This window comes from Colius striatus, chromosome 17 (assembly GCF_028858725.1).
Source record: "Colius striatus isolate bColStr4 chromosome 17, bColStr4.1.hap1, whole genome shotgun sequence".
NCBI classification, from domain to species: Eukaryota; Metazoa; Chordata; class Aves; order Coliiformes; family Coliidae; genus Colius; species Colius striatus.
The window spans coordinates 3,831,163-3,847,966 of record NC_084775.1 but is presented as its reverse complement, the minus strand read 5'-3'; the positions used below and the strand labels follow the sequence as shown (position 1 = coordinate 3,847,966).

At 45.5% G+C, this 16,804-nt stretch overlaps 1 protein-coding gene across 1 annotated transcript in view; it reads left to right on the top strand.

The window, feature by feature from the left end:
- RNFT2 (ring finger protein, transmembrane 2) overlaps positions 1-10,590 on the top strand; it is a 32,179-nt gene extending 21,589 nt beyond the window's left edge. The window contains exons 8-11 of the mRNA XM_062009745.1: positions 920-1,069; positions 4,270-4,335; positions 5,276-5,377; positions 6,980-10,590. Of these exons, the coding sequence (XP_061865729.1) occupies positions 920-1,069; positions 4,270-4,335; positions 5,276-5,377; positions 6,980-7,114 (453 nt within the window). The 3' untranslated portion in view covers positions 7,115-10,590. The remainder of the gene's footprint in view (positions 1-919; positions 1,070-4,269; positions 4,336-5,275; positions 5,378-6,979) is intronic.
- Positions 10,591-16,804: the final 6,214 nt, after the last annotated feature.

Here is a 16,804-nt window from a genome sequence, read left to right as displayed (position 1 = left end):
GCTTCCCTAGTCTTAGGTGCTTTAAAATAGAAATCATGAGGTAAGAAAAATCCATTTCAGTTGCTGCAGCTCATGGTGGTGGTAAGCCAGGAGGGAGTTTATGTAACCTTGCAGATGTCCTCCAAGGAAGAAAAGCTTTCTGATTGGAGTAAGCACCAGAATGGCATGGACAGCTTTGGTGCAGATTTACAAAGGATGTTGCTCATTCTTTGAGACTCTTTTGAGAGAGGAGTGTTTCAAGCAGCATGCTTTTCCCTCCTCCCCTTTTCTTCCTTAAGGTCCTCAGGAAGATTTGGTGTCTTTGAGTTTAAAATGCCTTGGTGGTTGTTTAGTTGGGTTTTTTCAGCACCAGTCTTTTCATCTGTGTATTGTAAAAGAGCCAACACACACTGAGTGGAAGGAGAAGGATGCTGGTAATTTGATTCTTTGAGATGATCTAAAAAGTTGTCAGGAAGACTGATATCACCTTACATTTAATCCCTGTACCTTCAGAGGGCTATAAGATCAGAGACCTACCTTGCATTCCTTTTCTCATTATTAATAGTATCTACAATATACATCATATTAACCTCTAAGTCTTAACCTCTGCTGCTAACTGCCTGTAGCATTGCCCAGATAAAGCAGTAAGGTGTATATCCAGAACTTGCTCTAAAAGGTCAAGATTCAGATGCCTGGAATAGTTGAGTAAGTGACAGAGCAAGAGGAAGACTGTGAAACAAAGAAGTGACAGTTGTCCTTTCTAGGCACCAAGTTCAATGGCTGCAAAGAAAGATGCATCTCATCAATACTGGCCTTTGTGCCTCTTAACAACAAACAGTGAGCATGTGCCCTACAAGCTTCAAGCCCTGCACCTGTTAAATGCTCTTTTTTTGACTTCCTGATCATAATCACTTGTCTCACTTGTTTGATTGTTTTACAGGGCAAGTTTTATCTGGTTATTGAGGAGCTGAGCCAACTGTTCCGCTCCCTTGTCCCCATCCAGCTATGGTACAAATACATCATGGGAGATGATCCATCCAGCAGCTACTTCCTAGGTGGGATCCTGATCATCCTGTATAGCCTCTGCAAGGCAAGTACCACCTCTTGCTGTAGCACTGAGCAGAGAAGAAGTACAGCTGAAGGGAACAAATGCACCTTTTGATTGTTGCTGTCACTGCTCAGGAAGGGAAGGTGTGAGCAGCTGGGCACACCATGTGCTTTAGTTGCCAAAAGCATTTTCCTTTACCACTGTGTGTGCACTGACGAGCTAGAGGAAGATCTGTGAAAGCTCAGTCAGTGTTGCATCAGACTTATGAAGTCATTGCTGCTTTCTAGTACCTTTATAGAAAGGCTAGAAGAGAATGGGAGTGGACTCTTGAGGGACCAGTACCAGTGTTAACTGCCTCCAGGCTTCTAGATACAGCACTGAAAGGCAGGCTGCAGACAGTTAAACGTTTATTTCTAATTGTATTGAACCCTGCCTAGGGGCAGAGCAGTAGCTGAACCAAACAATGATACATCCTTCTCAGAAAGGCCAAGTCAGTCAAGCTTGCTGCAGCCCTGATACGTGTCCCTGCCTAGGAGAAAGGGGCTACAGCTTTGCAAAAGCAAAGACCAGAGAAGAGAATATATCTGAGCTGAAAACAGCTCAAACAGGCTAGTGGGTTGCTGAGCTATACTGAATTATACTATAGCTCTTATGTGAGATGTGGCTGCAGTTGCAGGTATATGTTGTATAGGAATGGGACACTGCAACCCCTGCTGCCAAGGAATTTAGTGTTTGTAAGCAAGATAGGTGGAGGAGGCCCCGGGATGTGAAATGACTTGGTCACAGCAGGTGTGTGATCGAGCCAGAAGCAGAGCAAACAGTGCCAGAACAGAAGGCACATGAGACCAGTGTAGTTCCCTGCACACCCATCCATTCTCTCAGCTCTTGGGTTCTTGTTCTTTGATTGTTGCCCCTTTCAGAGATGTCATTGTCTGGATCTGCTGTAGATGACAATATCCAACCCTTCCATGTCCTTCTGGCTTGTGAGGTCAGGTACTCAAATCACGACTCACGGAGCTCACTCTTCCAATACAGACCATGAAATACTGGGCATGTGCATCCCATTTACAATCACAAGAGTTGCAGGTCTAATTCCTTGCCTGAGACACTGAAAATATACCCAAAGGAGTCCACATTAGCAAAGCCACAAACCACATTAGAAAAACCACAGAAGCCAATTTGGCACTCAGACCTTCTGTGCTCCTGGCAACAATCCAGGGCTCAGCTAGGGCTGCATCCCCTTTCCCTACACAAAGGACAGGCTTGGCTTTCAGAAGGGTGTATCTAGTGCAGTTGATAGAAAATATCTTGGTGTCTGTGTCTGGACTGTGTGCACAGGAGCCTCTGATTTTGACAAAGAAATCCCAGATGTTCATCAGTAAGGGCATCTAAGTCTGTTTTTTTCCCCTTTCCTGGACAGAAGCACTCACTGTCTGTGAATCCTATTGTTGCAATCAAACTGATAGCAAGATGACTGATGCAACGTAGACCTCAGTGCATGAGGTGATAAATGGAAGTTAGACAACTGAAATGTGCATCTTTTGAGAGTACAGGAAACTCCAGAGGGAAAAAACCATGAAGGGAGAAGTGGACTGGGAGGAGAGGAGACATCAGAGCCAGAGCAAGGGCATTAGCAGTCATGCTGTAAGCAAAGCATCCAGAAGCAGCTGTGAATTAGACTGTGGAAAAGAGCTGATCCCTGTCCTTGTTAGAAGCTAAAAAGTCTATAGTAGTCAGCAGCCTCAAGTGCTACTCTGACTGGAAGCATTACTGGAAGGACCCTGGGAGCCTTTTTACATGCTGACTGGAAGCATTATTGGTGCCTTCATTTGATTCCACATCTATTGCAGGATGATCTCATTGGCATTCCCTGCAGTGAGCCCACTTAATCATGCTAACCAAAAAAAAACCCCAAGCCAACTCCAGGCATTCTGGTGCCTTTGTGCTGCTTGTCCACTCCACCTCTGGGTGTTCTGCATCACATCTGCCCCTGCCTTCTCACTCAGGCGGGTTAGAAATGGAAAGGTCCTGTAATGTCATCTGGCCTTTCTCCCATCTAATGCCGGGCTGTTAGTTTGCACAATTATTTCTTCATGTCTTGTCTAGTTCATAGTGTCTTTTCCCCTGTGTCCTGCCAGCAGATAGGGAAGATGAAGCTGGCATAGTGGATTAGGTTTTTGAGCTGGTTTCCCTTTTATTAGTAGTACCATGTATTCATTTTAAGTCTGCTGAGTGTCTCCTCTCTTCTTTGACTCCTTGATAATTGTAGGCAGTTTGTCATCTTTTCTCCCCACGTTTGCAGTGCTCAGCCAAGCTGTAAATATTTATGTCTTTTAGTGTTATTTCAGTAATCATTTTCTGCAGCCTCGTTTTCTGCCCTTCTCTGAAGTGCTTTTAGTCTGTAATGAGGAGCCCAGAATGAGCACTGCTTTCCAGATGCAGTTACATTATGTTTGCTGGGCAGTAAAGGGAGGAGGCAAGAAAAGGACCTGGTGTTGCCTGTGCTGTTGGCCACCTTTAGGCATCTGCAAAGTACCAAGGTGCTGGAAACTCACTCACTTCCTGGCATTTGAAGTTCCTCAGTCTTTAGGTAGTTGGGAGCAACTCAGCCTCAGTCTTGCTTCTCATTCCTCAAGTTGTTCTTCTCTTGGTAGCATTTAATCACTACACTCTGCTCAATCACCCTCTGCAGCAGAACAAGCAATTCCTGCTCCTTCTTTCATAATGTCATCTGTGCCCTGGAAGTGTCAAGCTGTATGACAGCCTGGAAATCCTCCTTTTCCTTAGAAGTTGAGGAGACCTGTTTTCTGCTTCTTCCATGTCAAAAGGCTGCCCTTCCTTCCCTCTTTCCCCACCTAGCAGCTGTATGTTCTAACCTTGCTTCTGAGCTGCTCAGGTGCTCAGTGCTCAGGGGGCGTGTGGGCCTATTTTAGCCCTTTCCTACAGCGTGGAGCTGGGCAATTTACCCTACTACAGCCCCCTGATATCTGCTCCTCTTTCTGTCCTGTAAAATCCCTGATTTGCAGCCCATTGTTACCAGAGGCTTTTTGGCTACGCTTCTGCGCTGTCAATTCACATCTATTACATATTTCATCACCACCATGACATCTTTTTTGGCACCACTGTTACTTAGAATCTTTGTTCCCTCCAAGTATCCATTTGGAGACCCTTTTCTCCTGAGTTTCTGGACTATGCACACACACTTTGTGAGAAGTATCTAAACTGGAATGGTTTTCTTACAGTCTTTTGACATCTGTGGTCGTTTGGGAAGTGTCCGGAAGGCCCTGAAGGTTCTTTGCACCCCACAGGTAAGCAGTCATATGTATTAGAGCTGTTTCCTAAGTGGAACCTTGCTACTATTGAATGATAGAGTTGAAAATTGCTCAGTGTATCAGGATCACAGAAGAAAAGAATTTGTTGTCTCATGGCTAGATAAGCTGGTATCTCTTGTCACATTGGAAGCCTCATGTAATATGGATTAATCCATTGAGGCCATAAGTGCAAGAACCTGACAAACCTTTGTAGTGCAGAGTGTGAGAAAGACTTGAAACACGAGTATGTAGTTCCTGGTGTGCAGTGGCATTAAAAAGAGATCCTACAGTGCACAGAAATTATCCCAGGCATCACATGATACAGTACTGATATTTACATCTGTTGCAGTGAAATACTGTGACTTATGTTTTTAGATGGTAAAATCAAAGACTTTAGAGGAAAGGAACTTTACATTGTAGAAGTTTGTTAGAGCTTGCATTGCTTATTCTGTGGGCCTGGGCTGGTCATTGTTGCCCAGCACACTTCCATTTCCTCTATCACTGTTATGATAGGAGAAGCAACATTTACCTTCCACATATCTAAAAAGAAAAATTGAAAGCCTGTGGGTGCTGCTGCTGTTATTCTTTCTTCTATTGTCTAACTTGCTAATAATAATACCTCCCACTATCTAAACACCTCTGCAAATGATGCTGAATTAATCCTTTCAGCTCCCTGTTGAGCTCATTAAATTTCATTATCATTGCTCCACAAGTGGAGGCACTAGAAGATGGAGTCAGCTCGAGGGGAAAACAAACCAGCAAACACAGAGCTCCAGACTCCCTCTGTTCTGTGTGCTGGTGCCCAAAACTCCCTTCCCCATCCACAGTGATGTAACACTGGTGTTATTTCCTGGGTCAGGCAAGGAGTCTGGGTGTGAAAAACAGTGTCTATATATATGCTTAGCCACTAACCCTTTTGTCCACTTCTCCCTAACAGACCTATGGAGTTCGTGCTACCAGCCAGCAGTGCAGTGAGGCAGGTGACATCTGTGCCATTTGCCAAGCAGAGTTCAGGGAACCTTTGATCCTTATGTGCCAGGTAAGACCCCAAGCTTATCACATCAGGTTCTCCCACTGGCATTCATTTGGTGAACTTCTGCAGCTGGGGAGAGGCACAGGTAGCCTAGGTACTTCTAAAATAATTTGCTGGGTCTTGATCTAGGTCCTAGTGGATGCTTGGTGCCCTCTGGCAGTGTGCAGTCCAGATCTTGGATCTAGAGTGCAAGACAGTTTTACCTGCCCCTTGGAGAGACTGGCTAATCAATGGGTTGACTGAATTATGACCAAGTGCTGTGAGAGGGGCCTAGATTCAGGCTGAGCCTGATAGTGTGCATGAAGTCTGATGAAGCACCACATAAACACAGGCTGGCCTCTGAACACCTGGCCAGAAAGAATAATAGTCCTGCATATCAGTTAGTCACCACTGCTAGCACCTGGGAATTGGCCTGTTCTTCATTTGGTAAACACTGGCAAAATCTAGAGCTTAGAATGGAGTAGTCCTAATGTGGTGCTGGTAAAAGCCTTCTAACACAGCACACCACACTGCCATGGCTTCTGTCAGAGGCCAGCTGAAGGTATTGCTTCATGGTGAGACTGATGATGCTTTCCCAAGATCTTCCCTTCAGTTGTTTGTCATTTGGTCAGGCTTTGGCTGTTGGGTTTGAAATTCTGCAGCCTGGAGGCTGTCTCTGGCTGATGTGTGGGTACAGGAAAACCTTCAGCAGAACAGTTCAGTCATATCTGTGAATGGAATGGGATATATGCTCTCTTATGATATCCAAATAAAGCTCAAGAGCCCTTTTCTGAAGAGTTTTAGCATTCCTGTGCTATGAACAGGGCTGTCAAATTAAAACAAGTAGGTCACCTGTGCATCAAATGTGCCTGTGAACATCTGTGCAGATGTTAGCAAGCTGTAAGCCCCAGAGGAGCTGTCTTTGTGTCTGCTTGTCAGAGTCAAGATTTTGAGGAATAACATTTGTGATGACTTCAGATGCATTGAGGACATCTCAGCTTCTTAAAGGCTTCCAATACTCCCTTTTTGCCCTATTCCTGCTCCTCCAGTCTGGAGCCAGGTGGGGTTGTGTGCTGGATAGCCATCCCTTCTATCTCTGTACCCAGGGCAGGCTGGAGGGAGAATCCCGTCGCAGCTCAGCATAGAAATGAGAGGAGAGGGGGTGAAAACTGGTATTTATAGAGAAAGGGAAACAGGGACTGCAAACCTACTGACTAGAACTGGGTGGTGTGAGCAGACAATCACAAATGCAATAAGGAGCAGGGGGAAGAAAGGGGGTTGCTTGAGCTAAGTAAAGACTTGTAAAATAACCCAGGGAACTGAGGATAGAAAGAAGGTAGAGAAAACCCCCTCAGCTGCTTTGTTAGCCTAAATGTCATTGGCCTTTTGAATGTTCCTTTCTATTACTGTATTAAAAAAGAGAGTAATACATCATTGACTTTGGCAAACTGATGTACTAGTAATGCTGGGATTTCATTTCATGGGATGTGAGCACTGCTGATGAGCTGCACTGTCCCACCTGCACACGAGCCACTACTCTCTGCCCTTGCTGTCCTGTTGAGTGTGCACGCTTAGTGACGAGACTGGGCCTCCTGCCCACATCATGATGACACCCTTTTGTCTCCACAGCACGTGTTTTGTGAAGAATGCCTCTGCCTGTGGTTTGACAGGGAGAAGACCTGTCCTCTTTGTCGTTCTGTCACAGTGGAAACCCTGCGTTGCTGGAAAGATGGCACCACCTCTGCTCATTTCCAGGTGTATTAAAGCCCAAACCTATCTACAAATCAAATGTGTTTGGAGAGAAGAAAAAGCCTGAAAACCTGGTCATCTCATGCCCCTATTTATTAGCCTATGGATTTGTTGTCTTAGTCATCCCTCGAGCTCTGTCTCTCCGGGAGCCAACAGAGCAATTGTTACTACCCAGAAACTTTCTCCTCAAAGGCAAGAAAGATGTGTTTTGTGTCTTGGCAAACTCTATGGCTAGGCTATAGCCAAGACTTTTTCTTGGTTATAAACTCCCTGGGATGTTTCTTCTTCTCCTGTCCTTTTAGTCTAGATAAATACTGTGTTCATAAGGCAAAGCATACTGTGAATTGCATGTGTATAACCTGGGAAAAAGCTGTCCTCTGGCTCAGACCACTGGAGAGATTTTTCACATTACATGCCCTGGCTTCCCCGAATCTGTGACTTCACAGAATCATGCTGTTGCTGTTATCTTACCTTTGAGAACTCTTCCAAAACAGTGCTTCATAACCCTGTGTCCAAAGTTTATTTGGAGTTGGAGAAAGCTCATTTCCCAGCAGCTGTGTTTTTGCACTTGATCCCTCAAATCGCATGTGTTGCCATGTGATTGCAGTCGAAAGGAACATGGGAAAGGCCATGCTAGTGAAGCTGGAAATGGCAATTGCTTTTCTTGGGAATGTTTTTCCTCTAATTTCCATGATCAGACTTTCTGATTTGTAGCATATGGGGAGAACAGTGGGAGGGAGGAAGGGATTAAAGTCAAGTTTTATTTGTCTAGGTGAAAAGTTAAGGTCCTAACCAAGAGCATCGCACAAATTCTGGTACCTCTGCACCGTACTTCTCAGTGTGGCCACTTGAGACCAGGTTTAATGGCTTTAAAACCAGCACCACTCCACATCCAGAAGCTGCCTGGATCTGACACCAGTAAGAATATGCTCTGGTAGCACGGAGCCTGTACAACACTGCTAATACCAGAATTGCTGGGGCGTCAGCCACCCTGGAGAGACTAGGTTTAGTAAGACTTTGGTAGCTTGGGGGCAGAATTATGCAGAAACAGCTGCATTGCTCCAGGAGCCAGCCTGGTGTATACACAAGCTGGATAATCCACCTGTGATGCTGGAGACTTGATTGTAAGCTCAGCTTCAGAAAAAAAGCTCTTGGAGGAGATAACGTGTATTGTTCACAGGAGAATTAACATCCTTCCTGTTGCTGCAGTTCCCATCTCTGCTGAGGGTGCTAGGTGCTAGTGCTGAGGGTGGCCTTGCATTCAAATGGAGTTGCTGTTTGTTCACTAGAGCTTTCTCTTTCACTAAACAGCCTCTGCTTTTTGCTTTGCCCCAGAGAAAGTGCCTCATTAAGCAATTGTGGCATCTTCCATGCTCATTACTATGGAAATGGCCGTAAGGTTACAATCCCACTCGAGTGGATAATCAGGAAGAACTGTACCTGGGGGAAAAGAGCCTGTGTGTGTGTACTGACTGCTGCCTTCCCCTCCTGCAGAGAAACTCCACAGGGAAAAGAATTAAAGCAAACAGGAGCTAATGGTAACAGGATTAAGGCTCAACGTTTCTTTGGAAATAATAGTTCAGTATGGCTAGAGGAAACGTGAGGGGAGGCAGAGCCTAAGCAGGGATGGTAGTCCATGTCTGGCTTGGGAGATACAGGGGAGGTGAGGAGGAAAGGCTTTACTTTCCCAAACAAAGTGTCAAATGGATCCCATGGAAGTGGAGAACTAAGCCAAGGAATCCAGTGGCTGTCTCCAATGGGGTCTGGGGAAGAGAGTTAAAGGAGGAAGGGAGCAAGGTACTCAGGGGGTGTGAAAAATGTTGTTATGGGCAGCAGTCTGGTATATTCACCAGGAAAAGGGCAAACTACTGATTCTGTGGCAGGCCATTTAGGAATGGATTCAGCATCAGTTTTCAGTGCAATGCCAAATAATTAAAGGGTTGGTGGTAGCTGCTTTCAAAATGTTTGAAAAGCCACTTCAAATTCTGATTCTGATATGTCACCATGAGCCCAACACTCCAGACAGCATTTGATTCACTGTTTCAAAATTACTCTGTTTTGCTTGGTGATAGGGCAGGCAATCCAAGGGAATGCATGGGGAATATTTTTTGCCATTCTTATCGTCCTTCTTTCTATTTCCTTTTTATTTTTCTCTTTATTGAATGCTCTTTCCCAGTTATCAGTGTAAGAAAGAAGGGACTATCATCACCATACACTTGAAGCACTTTGCAACAGCCCAAGGACTCAGAAAGATCCCACAGTAAGACATCATACCAGCACACAGTGGAGGAGTTGCTGTGTACCTCGGCTGGTTTTGGTACCCATGTGACAACCCTGGCACCACCATCATCATTTTTGAAGAACATCTAATGATTCCTTTTTCTTTTGCTTCACCTCAGCGATTCCCTTCTTGAGTTTTGGTTTCCCTCACTATTACAAGGCAACATTCTGGTTCCTGCACAGAACTCTGGCTCTTCTAGTGCTGTGCTTCAGTGGTGTCAGACACGTGTGTGCAGGTAACTCATTGCAGGTCTCCAGGGCAGTTGTTTGGGTAACATTTGAGGCAGAGACCCTGCTGCAGTGATGAAGTGCAGCACTGTGATCTGTACACGAGGCCTTCACCAAGGGAAAAGCCTGTATCTGAGAGGGTGTGGGGGGCTGAGGCCAATTCTCTGTTAAAATTTATCATAGAATTGCTTGGGTTGGCAAAGCCCTTCCAGCTCCTGCAGTCCCAGCCCTCCCCTCGCGCAGCCCAGCACTACCCCATGGCCCTCAGCCCCAGGGCTTTGGGATCCCTCCAGGGCTGGGCACTGCCCCAGCTCCCTGGGCAGCCTGGCACAGGGGCTGACACCCCTCTCAGGGAAACAGTTCTGCCTCAGCTCCAGCCTCAACCTCCCCTGGGGCAGCTTGAGCCCATTTCCTCATGTCCAATCAGTCATTACTTGGGAGCAGAGACTGACTCCCAGCTCCCTGCAGCCTCCTGTCAGGGAGTGTCAGAGAGTGCTCCTGTCTCTCCTCAGCCTCCTCTTCTCCAGGCTCAACACCCCCATTCCCTCAGCCCCTCCCCAGCACCCGTGTGCTCCAGCCCCTTCCCCAGCTCTGGACTTGCTCCAAGGCTAAATAAAGGTGAAATTTTATGCTGTGGGTATTTATTCTACTAGAAGCATAACAAGGATCATCCTAAATCCTGCAAGATTAAGAATTCACTACAGGCCACAGTTACCTAGATGTTAAATTAAACCCACATCCTTCAGTCCCTATTCTTCTGGCCTGTAAAAGAATGGCTCTGTGCTGTCAGAGCACAGTCTGTCAAACCTTCCCTCCTGGTGTCTGTTGTGGTGACAGTTTTGTGAGACAAGATGATTCTGCCCTCTCCTAGAACAAGGGCCAGAAAACAGAGAGGGGAAACTTCAGTTCTCATGACAATGAATGAGAAACCTCTGTTGATTTCCATAGGAAAACCATTAGGCTTGTGGATATAAATGATTCTCTCCAAATGATTCTTCAGAGAGGAAATAAAAACTGGAGCCTTTTTTTCCCATTGAACAGTTGTTTTTCTTTTCTTTTTTATTAAAGTCATTATAAATATGTACAAAGAGTCTCAGCATATGAAATTCCTTTTACAAAAGAGAGAAGCCACATCCAACCATAAGCAGGAGCCTCCATGAGCTCGTATCAGCAGTGAGCATATGCTTTGCTCTTGCTTTGGTGAGGGTGGAAACTTGCACAGTGACTCTGCACGAGCAGTAAACCAGTAACGTGCAAGGAATTGTGTATTCACTGCATTTCATCTGCTTTGTTCTGTTTGCAGTGCATCTGGGAGCAGGCTGGGAAATCTGCAAATGTCCTAAGGACTAAAGATGGTGGGAAGATGTTTTTTTCTTGTGTTCTTTGAATTGATTGGAAAGGTTATGCTGTGAATACCCAGGAAAACTAAATCCCATTGTAGCTGGTGTTGCTCTCTAGGGAGGTGGCATCTGTAACTAATAATGGATGTAACTAGTAACAACAGTTCAATACCCAGATGCTGTCAGTGAATATTTATCAGGCTCCAAAGTTGCTTTCTGTAAATATGAAACAACTGGTGAAATTCAAGTCCTCCTGTATTCCTGCAGAGTGAACCCTGAAAACCTGATCCCAGTTACAGGGAAATTCACTCCTGCATTCCAATAAATACGGTCAGGAAAGGGAAAAACATTCACCTGTTTGGGATTCTGTAGTTTTAAATTTCTCTTGCAGATGGGGGATGGAAACTCTGCAGCTTTGATGGGAAGAGTCAGCCTTCTCCCAGCACTGCAGAGGCCAGAGCTGTGGTTTGGAAGAGCAGAGTGAGTTTGGGGTTTATGCCAGCGGAGGTGCCCGTGCTGCAGATGGTGCGTGAGTCAAGCAGCAGGATTGCAGAAGGAAGAGGCCCAGAAGTGCCCTGTGGAGGGGACAGGGATGTGTCTGTACTGCAAGCAAAGAGCCTCTTGACTGAAAAGGGCTTACACATTCAGACCAGGACAGAATTAGAAGACCAAGGTAGGAGCATGAGGGTTCCTCTGTTCAGCCTGGCTGATAGACTAGTGTTATCCTGCAGAAGACCATATCCCATGTTATTTAGACCTCCCTAGGCTTTTGGGGTTTGCATTAACATACCAGTGTCTGCTCCCCTTTTCTGCTGAGATGAACAGCAAGCAGCACTTTGCAAAGTGTTTGTCAGGGCTAAACCACCACAGTGTTTCACAAGAATAGGGCCGATTTTGAAGCTTGGATTCAAAATCGAATTTACCCTCAGAAAGGTTGTGAAGATATTGTTCACCTGTTGTAGAGGTACACAGGAGGTTTTGCCATGGACACAAAACATCTCCAGGGTTTCATTTGGAGCCACAGGTTATTAAATCTCTTTCAGACTTCTGTCAAGGTCATGGACAGAGATTTTAAAACCACTTGTAGGAAAATGAAATATTAAGGTAGATGTTCCATTCTGTCCCCTCATGAACCATTCTGTACACAGCTGAGAAGTTTTACCAGAAGGCAAAGATCTCCTTCAGTCTTTCTTCCCCGTTCTCTGTTCGCCCCCAGCAGTGAGACTCCCCTCTGCCTGCTCAGCCCACGGGGACTGCAGCACTAGCAGGATTTAACCAAATCCCTCGGTCTTACGAGGCAGCAGGGAAAGTGCCCAACTCCAAGGTGTGTGTGCAGGCACTGCACTGCCTTCACCTCATCTGTTTGTAGTCAGCTCCATTAGAAGCTGCTGCTTCTGCTTTTGCAGGGCATCTCAGATCCTTGTGATCGCAGATACAGAAACAAAGCAAAGTTACAGATCGGATAGAGATGATTTAACAGGTGCTTCTGATTTCAGTCAATTGCTTTAGTAATGGTCTTAGCTAAATTAGGGTAATTCCTGCATGCCTACATGCTCTAAACAGAAGTATGCTGGGTTTCTCATTCCTCAGCACTGACAACTCATTGATTTTGGTGATTTGCTGCGTGTTTTTATCGGGTGATGCCTCTCCTGGGCACAGGAAAGCAGATGACAGGGGCCCTCATCTCATTCCATATTTCTTTACCTACTGAAAATATTTCTGAGAGAGAAGAGGAAGGAATCTTGAATTAATGGGTTAAATTCTGTCCTGGGTGTAACCCAGCTGTCTGCAAGCAGACAGCACTGCTATCCTAGAATTAATTTGACCAAAGGACTTAAATTAACGGGCAGGGAGGAGAGAAGCTGATTAGTAGTCCACACTAGACTGCTTTTTTAAGTTGAAATATGAAGTTCTCTGATATGTGACGGGAGCTATCTTGGTGGAGTGCTGCTTTAAAAATTAATAAAGACTTTCCTCACAGCCACATTATGCAGCGTTCTGCACAGACTATGATCTCATAACCTCCTCCTCTGGCTTGCACACGCACCGTCTGCTGAAACCCAAGATGAGCTCTTGTTGGGGGTTGGTTTCTTTTTCATTTAGAGAGCACTCCCTGGTCTTCACAGAGGCACAACTGCGACACTAATCAGAATCAATGACTTCTTGGCTGCTGTAAGGAAAAACAAATAGAGGAGCAGGAGAGAGGAACTGTGCTGGTTTCCTACCCATTAGCGCGGTACAGAAACCCCCCACCACCTCACAGGGCTGTTGCAATACAGGAAGAACAGCACTAGGGGAGTATGCAGCATGCTTTCTTTTCCAATACAAACATCAACCAGGGTTAAATCAGGTATTTTAAAAACAGATAAAAACACCCCTTGTCAAAAAACGGAGGCATTCAAGAATAGCAATTATACCAGAAAATGTAAGGCTTTGACAAATACATACCCTCTAGTGAGTAGTGTGATTTCTGTACAGAGAATGCTGGCTATCAAGTGCTGGTCAGCTGTTTATCTAGCAAAGCTTGCTTGACCCAGCAACTAATAGATGAAAGTCTCCAAAACATAACCCTCAGTTCTCACTAAACATCCAATGTAGAACTACAGAAGTGAAGCAAATCGAGATGAGAGCGGGATTTGGGCACTGGACCTGTTCTTGTTTACACTTGGGAAGCACCACAGATTTGGTGGTTGTTTTGCTGCATACTGGGAACCATCAAAGAGGAGGCTGCTCCCCTGGGAGTTTTCTTACAGCAAAGCCTGTCTGTGGTGGAGTAGGACTGAGGGACATGAGCCCATCACTTTGCTGCTGAGGCTGATCACTGATTCAAGGGCCTTTTCCCTAAGTGAGGATGCTATGGTAAGGACAATTTCCTTTGCTGTGCTCTAGTGTTTCAGGGGAATTGCCTCTTTGGGAAAAATGCCACAAGAAGTCTCAAGGCTGCAGGCCCAAATAGCCAGTGTGGCAAGATAGCCAACAGCAGCACAAGCTGTACACACAGGAGATGGAAGAGAAAATGGAATCCTGCATATTCTGGGTGAGAGGCCTGTGAAACATTCAGAAGTCAAGAGCTAGTAATTGTTAAAGGGAAGGAATGTGAGGGAGAGCCCTCTCTCTTGCACCAAGAAATGCAAGCCAGCTCCTGCACCAGGCTGGCTGCCACAAGCTGCTGCTGTGTATGGGGGGTACACCATGGGGTGAGTGAAGCCTTGCTGCAGACTGCCTGTCCTGCACAGCAAAGTGACCATCCAACCTTCCTGATCAATTATTCTCTGGTCAAATTTGACTTGTGCAACACCATGTGCACAATTTCACTTCCTCATTTGAGTGACCTACAGGGAGTTGCATTTTCCAGACACTGCCCAGTCCAGCAGTCACCAATCCAGCACTTGCAACACTGCTCAAATCAGCTGAGGCTCCTCCTTTTGCTCAAGGAATTCTTTCTTCTTTTGGTAGGAGCACAGGAGTACAGGATGCTGAGTATTACCAAGCATCAGGCCAACAAAGGTAGGAAAGTGTTTTATTGGTCCCTGTGGTTCTGAGACCATCCAAACTCCATCAACAGACAAACTACACTTAGCTACATGACCCCTCCCCACACTGCATGGAACAGAAAGTAGGGCAAGGTTACTTGTTGGGAACAATTTGCTCTCTCAGCATTGCCCTTCCTGCTGTTTGGGAATTGGCTTGGATTGGTAACACCTGTGAATAGGTGTGCAGGGGCCCCAGACACGTCGGTGAATATTTGATAAAGGGAGAATTCAGCTTTTAGGTTGCTTAGAAACATTTATCCTGCGGTAGTGAAAAATGGTTTGACTGGGACCTCATGGCCACTCAGCTTGTGCCTGGCCTGGGTGAGGGTTAGGAATTAGGAAGGAGTTTTAAAAGACAGGGAAACAAACTTCCTTTGGGAATTGAGTTCTTTACATTCCTTGATGCCTTTGAAAAGCTCCCCCTGCCATGAGAGGGTCGGTTTTCTGGTGCAAATGTCTGAAGCTGGGAAAAATGTTTCTCAAAAAATGTGCATAATAATTAGTGTAATTAATTAAGGTATCCTGAATGTGACAGGTAGTTCTGGCTGCAAGAAAAAAAGTGCTCAGCACTAGACTGAAAAAAGCCCTTTGACTTCTAAGGACAAGTTCTCCTGTTATCCCTTAGACTGTTGAGGAGCCTAGATATCATTCTGTGCCCTGGTTCACGGGGATGTGAGAGTGTATAAATCACCATCCAGCACAATTCCCAGCTCCAGGGCCATAGGGGATCCTGCTCTAGCAGACTTTGACATGTACACTGCAGTGAAAAGAGCTGCTGTGTCTCGGCCACCTCAACTTCCCAAGCTCTGAACCATCAAAACAAAGAGAACTGCCCCAAATAAAATCAGTTTTATAAGGTTCTGGGCTAGATCATTTGTTTTGTCTTAATTTATGTGGAGATTGAAAGAAAGAAAGAAAGGAAGGAAGAAAAAAATAGCACCTTCTCAGCAAGTCTTATTTTTTGCTATCTTGTGTATAAATATTAATAACCAAAATAGATTTCTCCTCGTCCCGTGTTTCAGAACAAACTCTTGGGGAAACTGTAGCACCACAGAGAGGCAGTTTAGCCCCAGACAAATATTAAATGCAGCACCAGAGAAACTAAAGTGGTGAGAAAAGCTTCTGTCCCCTGGTGCTATAGAGCTGAATATATACACACACAAACTGTCTGTTGTCCAGGCTGCTGAGCACCTCTTCCCCTCGCCAGCGCGGCCAGGACGTGCCCGTCTCGCAGCAAGTTTGGTCTCTCGAGGTATTACTTAACTCTGGATGTGCAGATGAATCTCTTTTCATCCTGCTGCATCGAAAGGACCGTTTATGTTGCCATAAACAAGGTGCAGTGGAGAGAATGCTAACATTACAGCAAGGACATCACTAATCTTTTGACTCAGACTGCAGGAGCATGAACGCTCAGACCACCATCATCTACAAGGAATGTCGCTTACGTTCTCAACAAGGCATGCACGTTTTAACGTATGCATACAGGAGGGTTTACATTCTTCTATATATAAGCATGTATGTGTCTCTGGTTTGCTGCTGGGCCCTTGAACAGCTCCTTCCGTGCAAATCCTTCTTCACCGTTGCCCAAAGCACTTCCAACATCTTCCACTTCTTTCTTTATCTCCACTCTTCACAGCTGCTGCTCAGGCTCTGGATTCCCTGGAGGAAAAGGGGAAACAATTTTCTCCAAGGGCACAGGGTTTTCTCCAGCCTAAGGAAGCAAAAGAATTGTGTTTGGGTTTAATTATATTGATGCATTGGTTACAATAAAAGCTTCTTTTAAATTTATGCTTGAACCCTCCTGCTAAGTTTACTGATGAGCAGAGGAATATAATTTATGGGGAGGATGCTTTTGTGGTTCAAACAAGAGATTACGCCTTTAGCCCCGTGCTGCTGCCGGATTCCTGGTGAGCTCTCCTCGTGTAAGGCTCCTTCTTTTGGGTGCTCCATCTTCATTTACATCACGTTAACAAAAATGTTAACTTTTAGGGAAGCCATTAATTTTGTTACAGGTAGGCAACAGGGTGCATCGAGTGTCACAGGAGACCAGAACTCGCTCGCTCCTGGTTCTGCCACTGATTAGATTTGTGGCCTTGGGCAAACCACTTCTTTCAGTCGCTGCTGTAAAATGAGGGCAGTAATAACTTATTTGCCTCATAGGTGGGCTGCAAGCTTTAATTAATAAAGTGCTCAGAGAAAGGCACCTATCTAAGTGCAAATTAACAGGAGAGGTGCCCAAGGGGCAGCGACTCTGAAATCCCCATCTCCCCCATTTATACCGAGGTTTGTTGACACTGGCATCGGCTGGGGTAGGTCCCATCCTT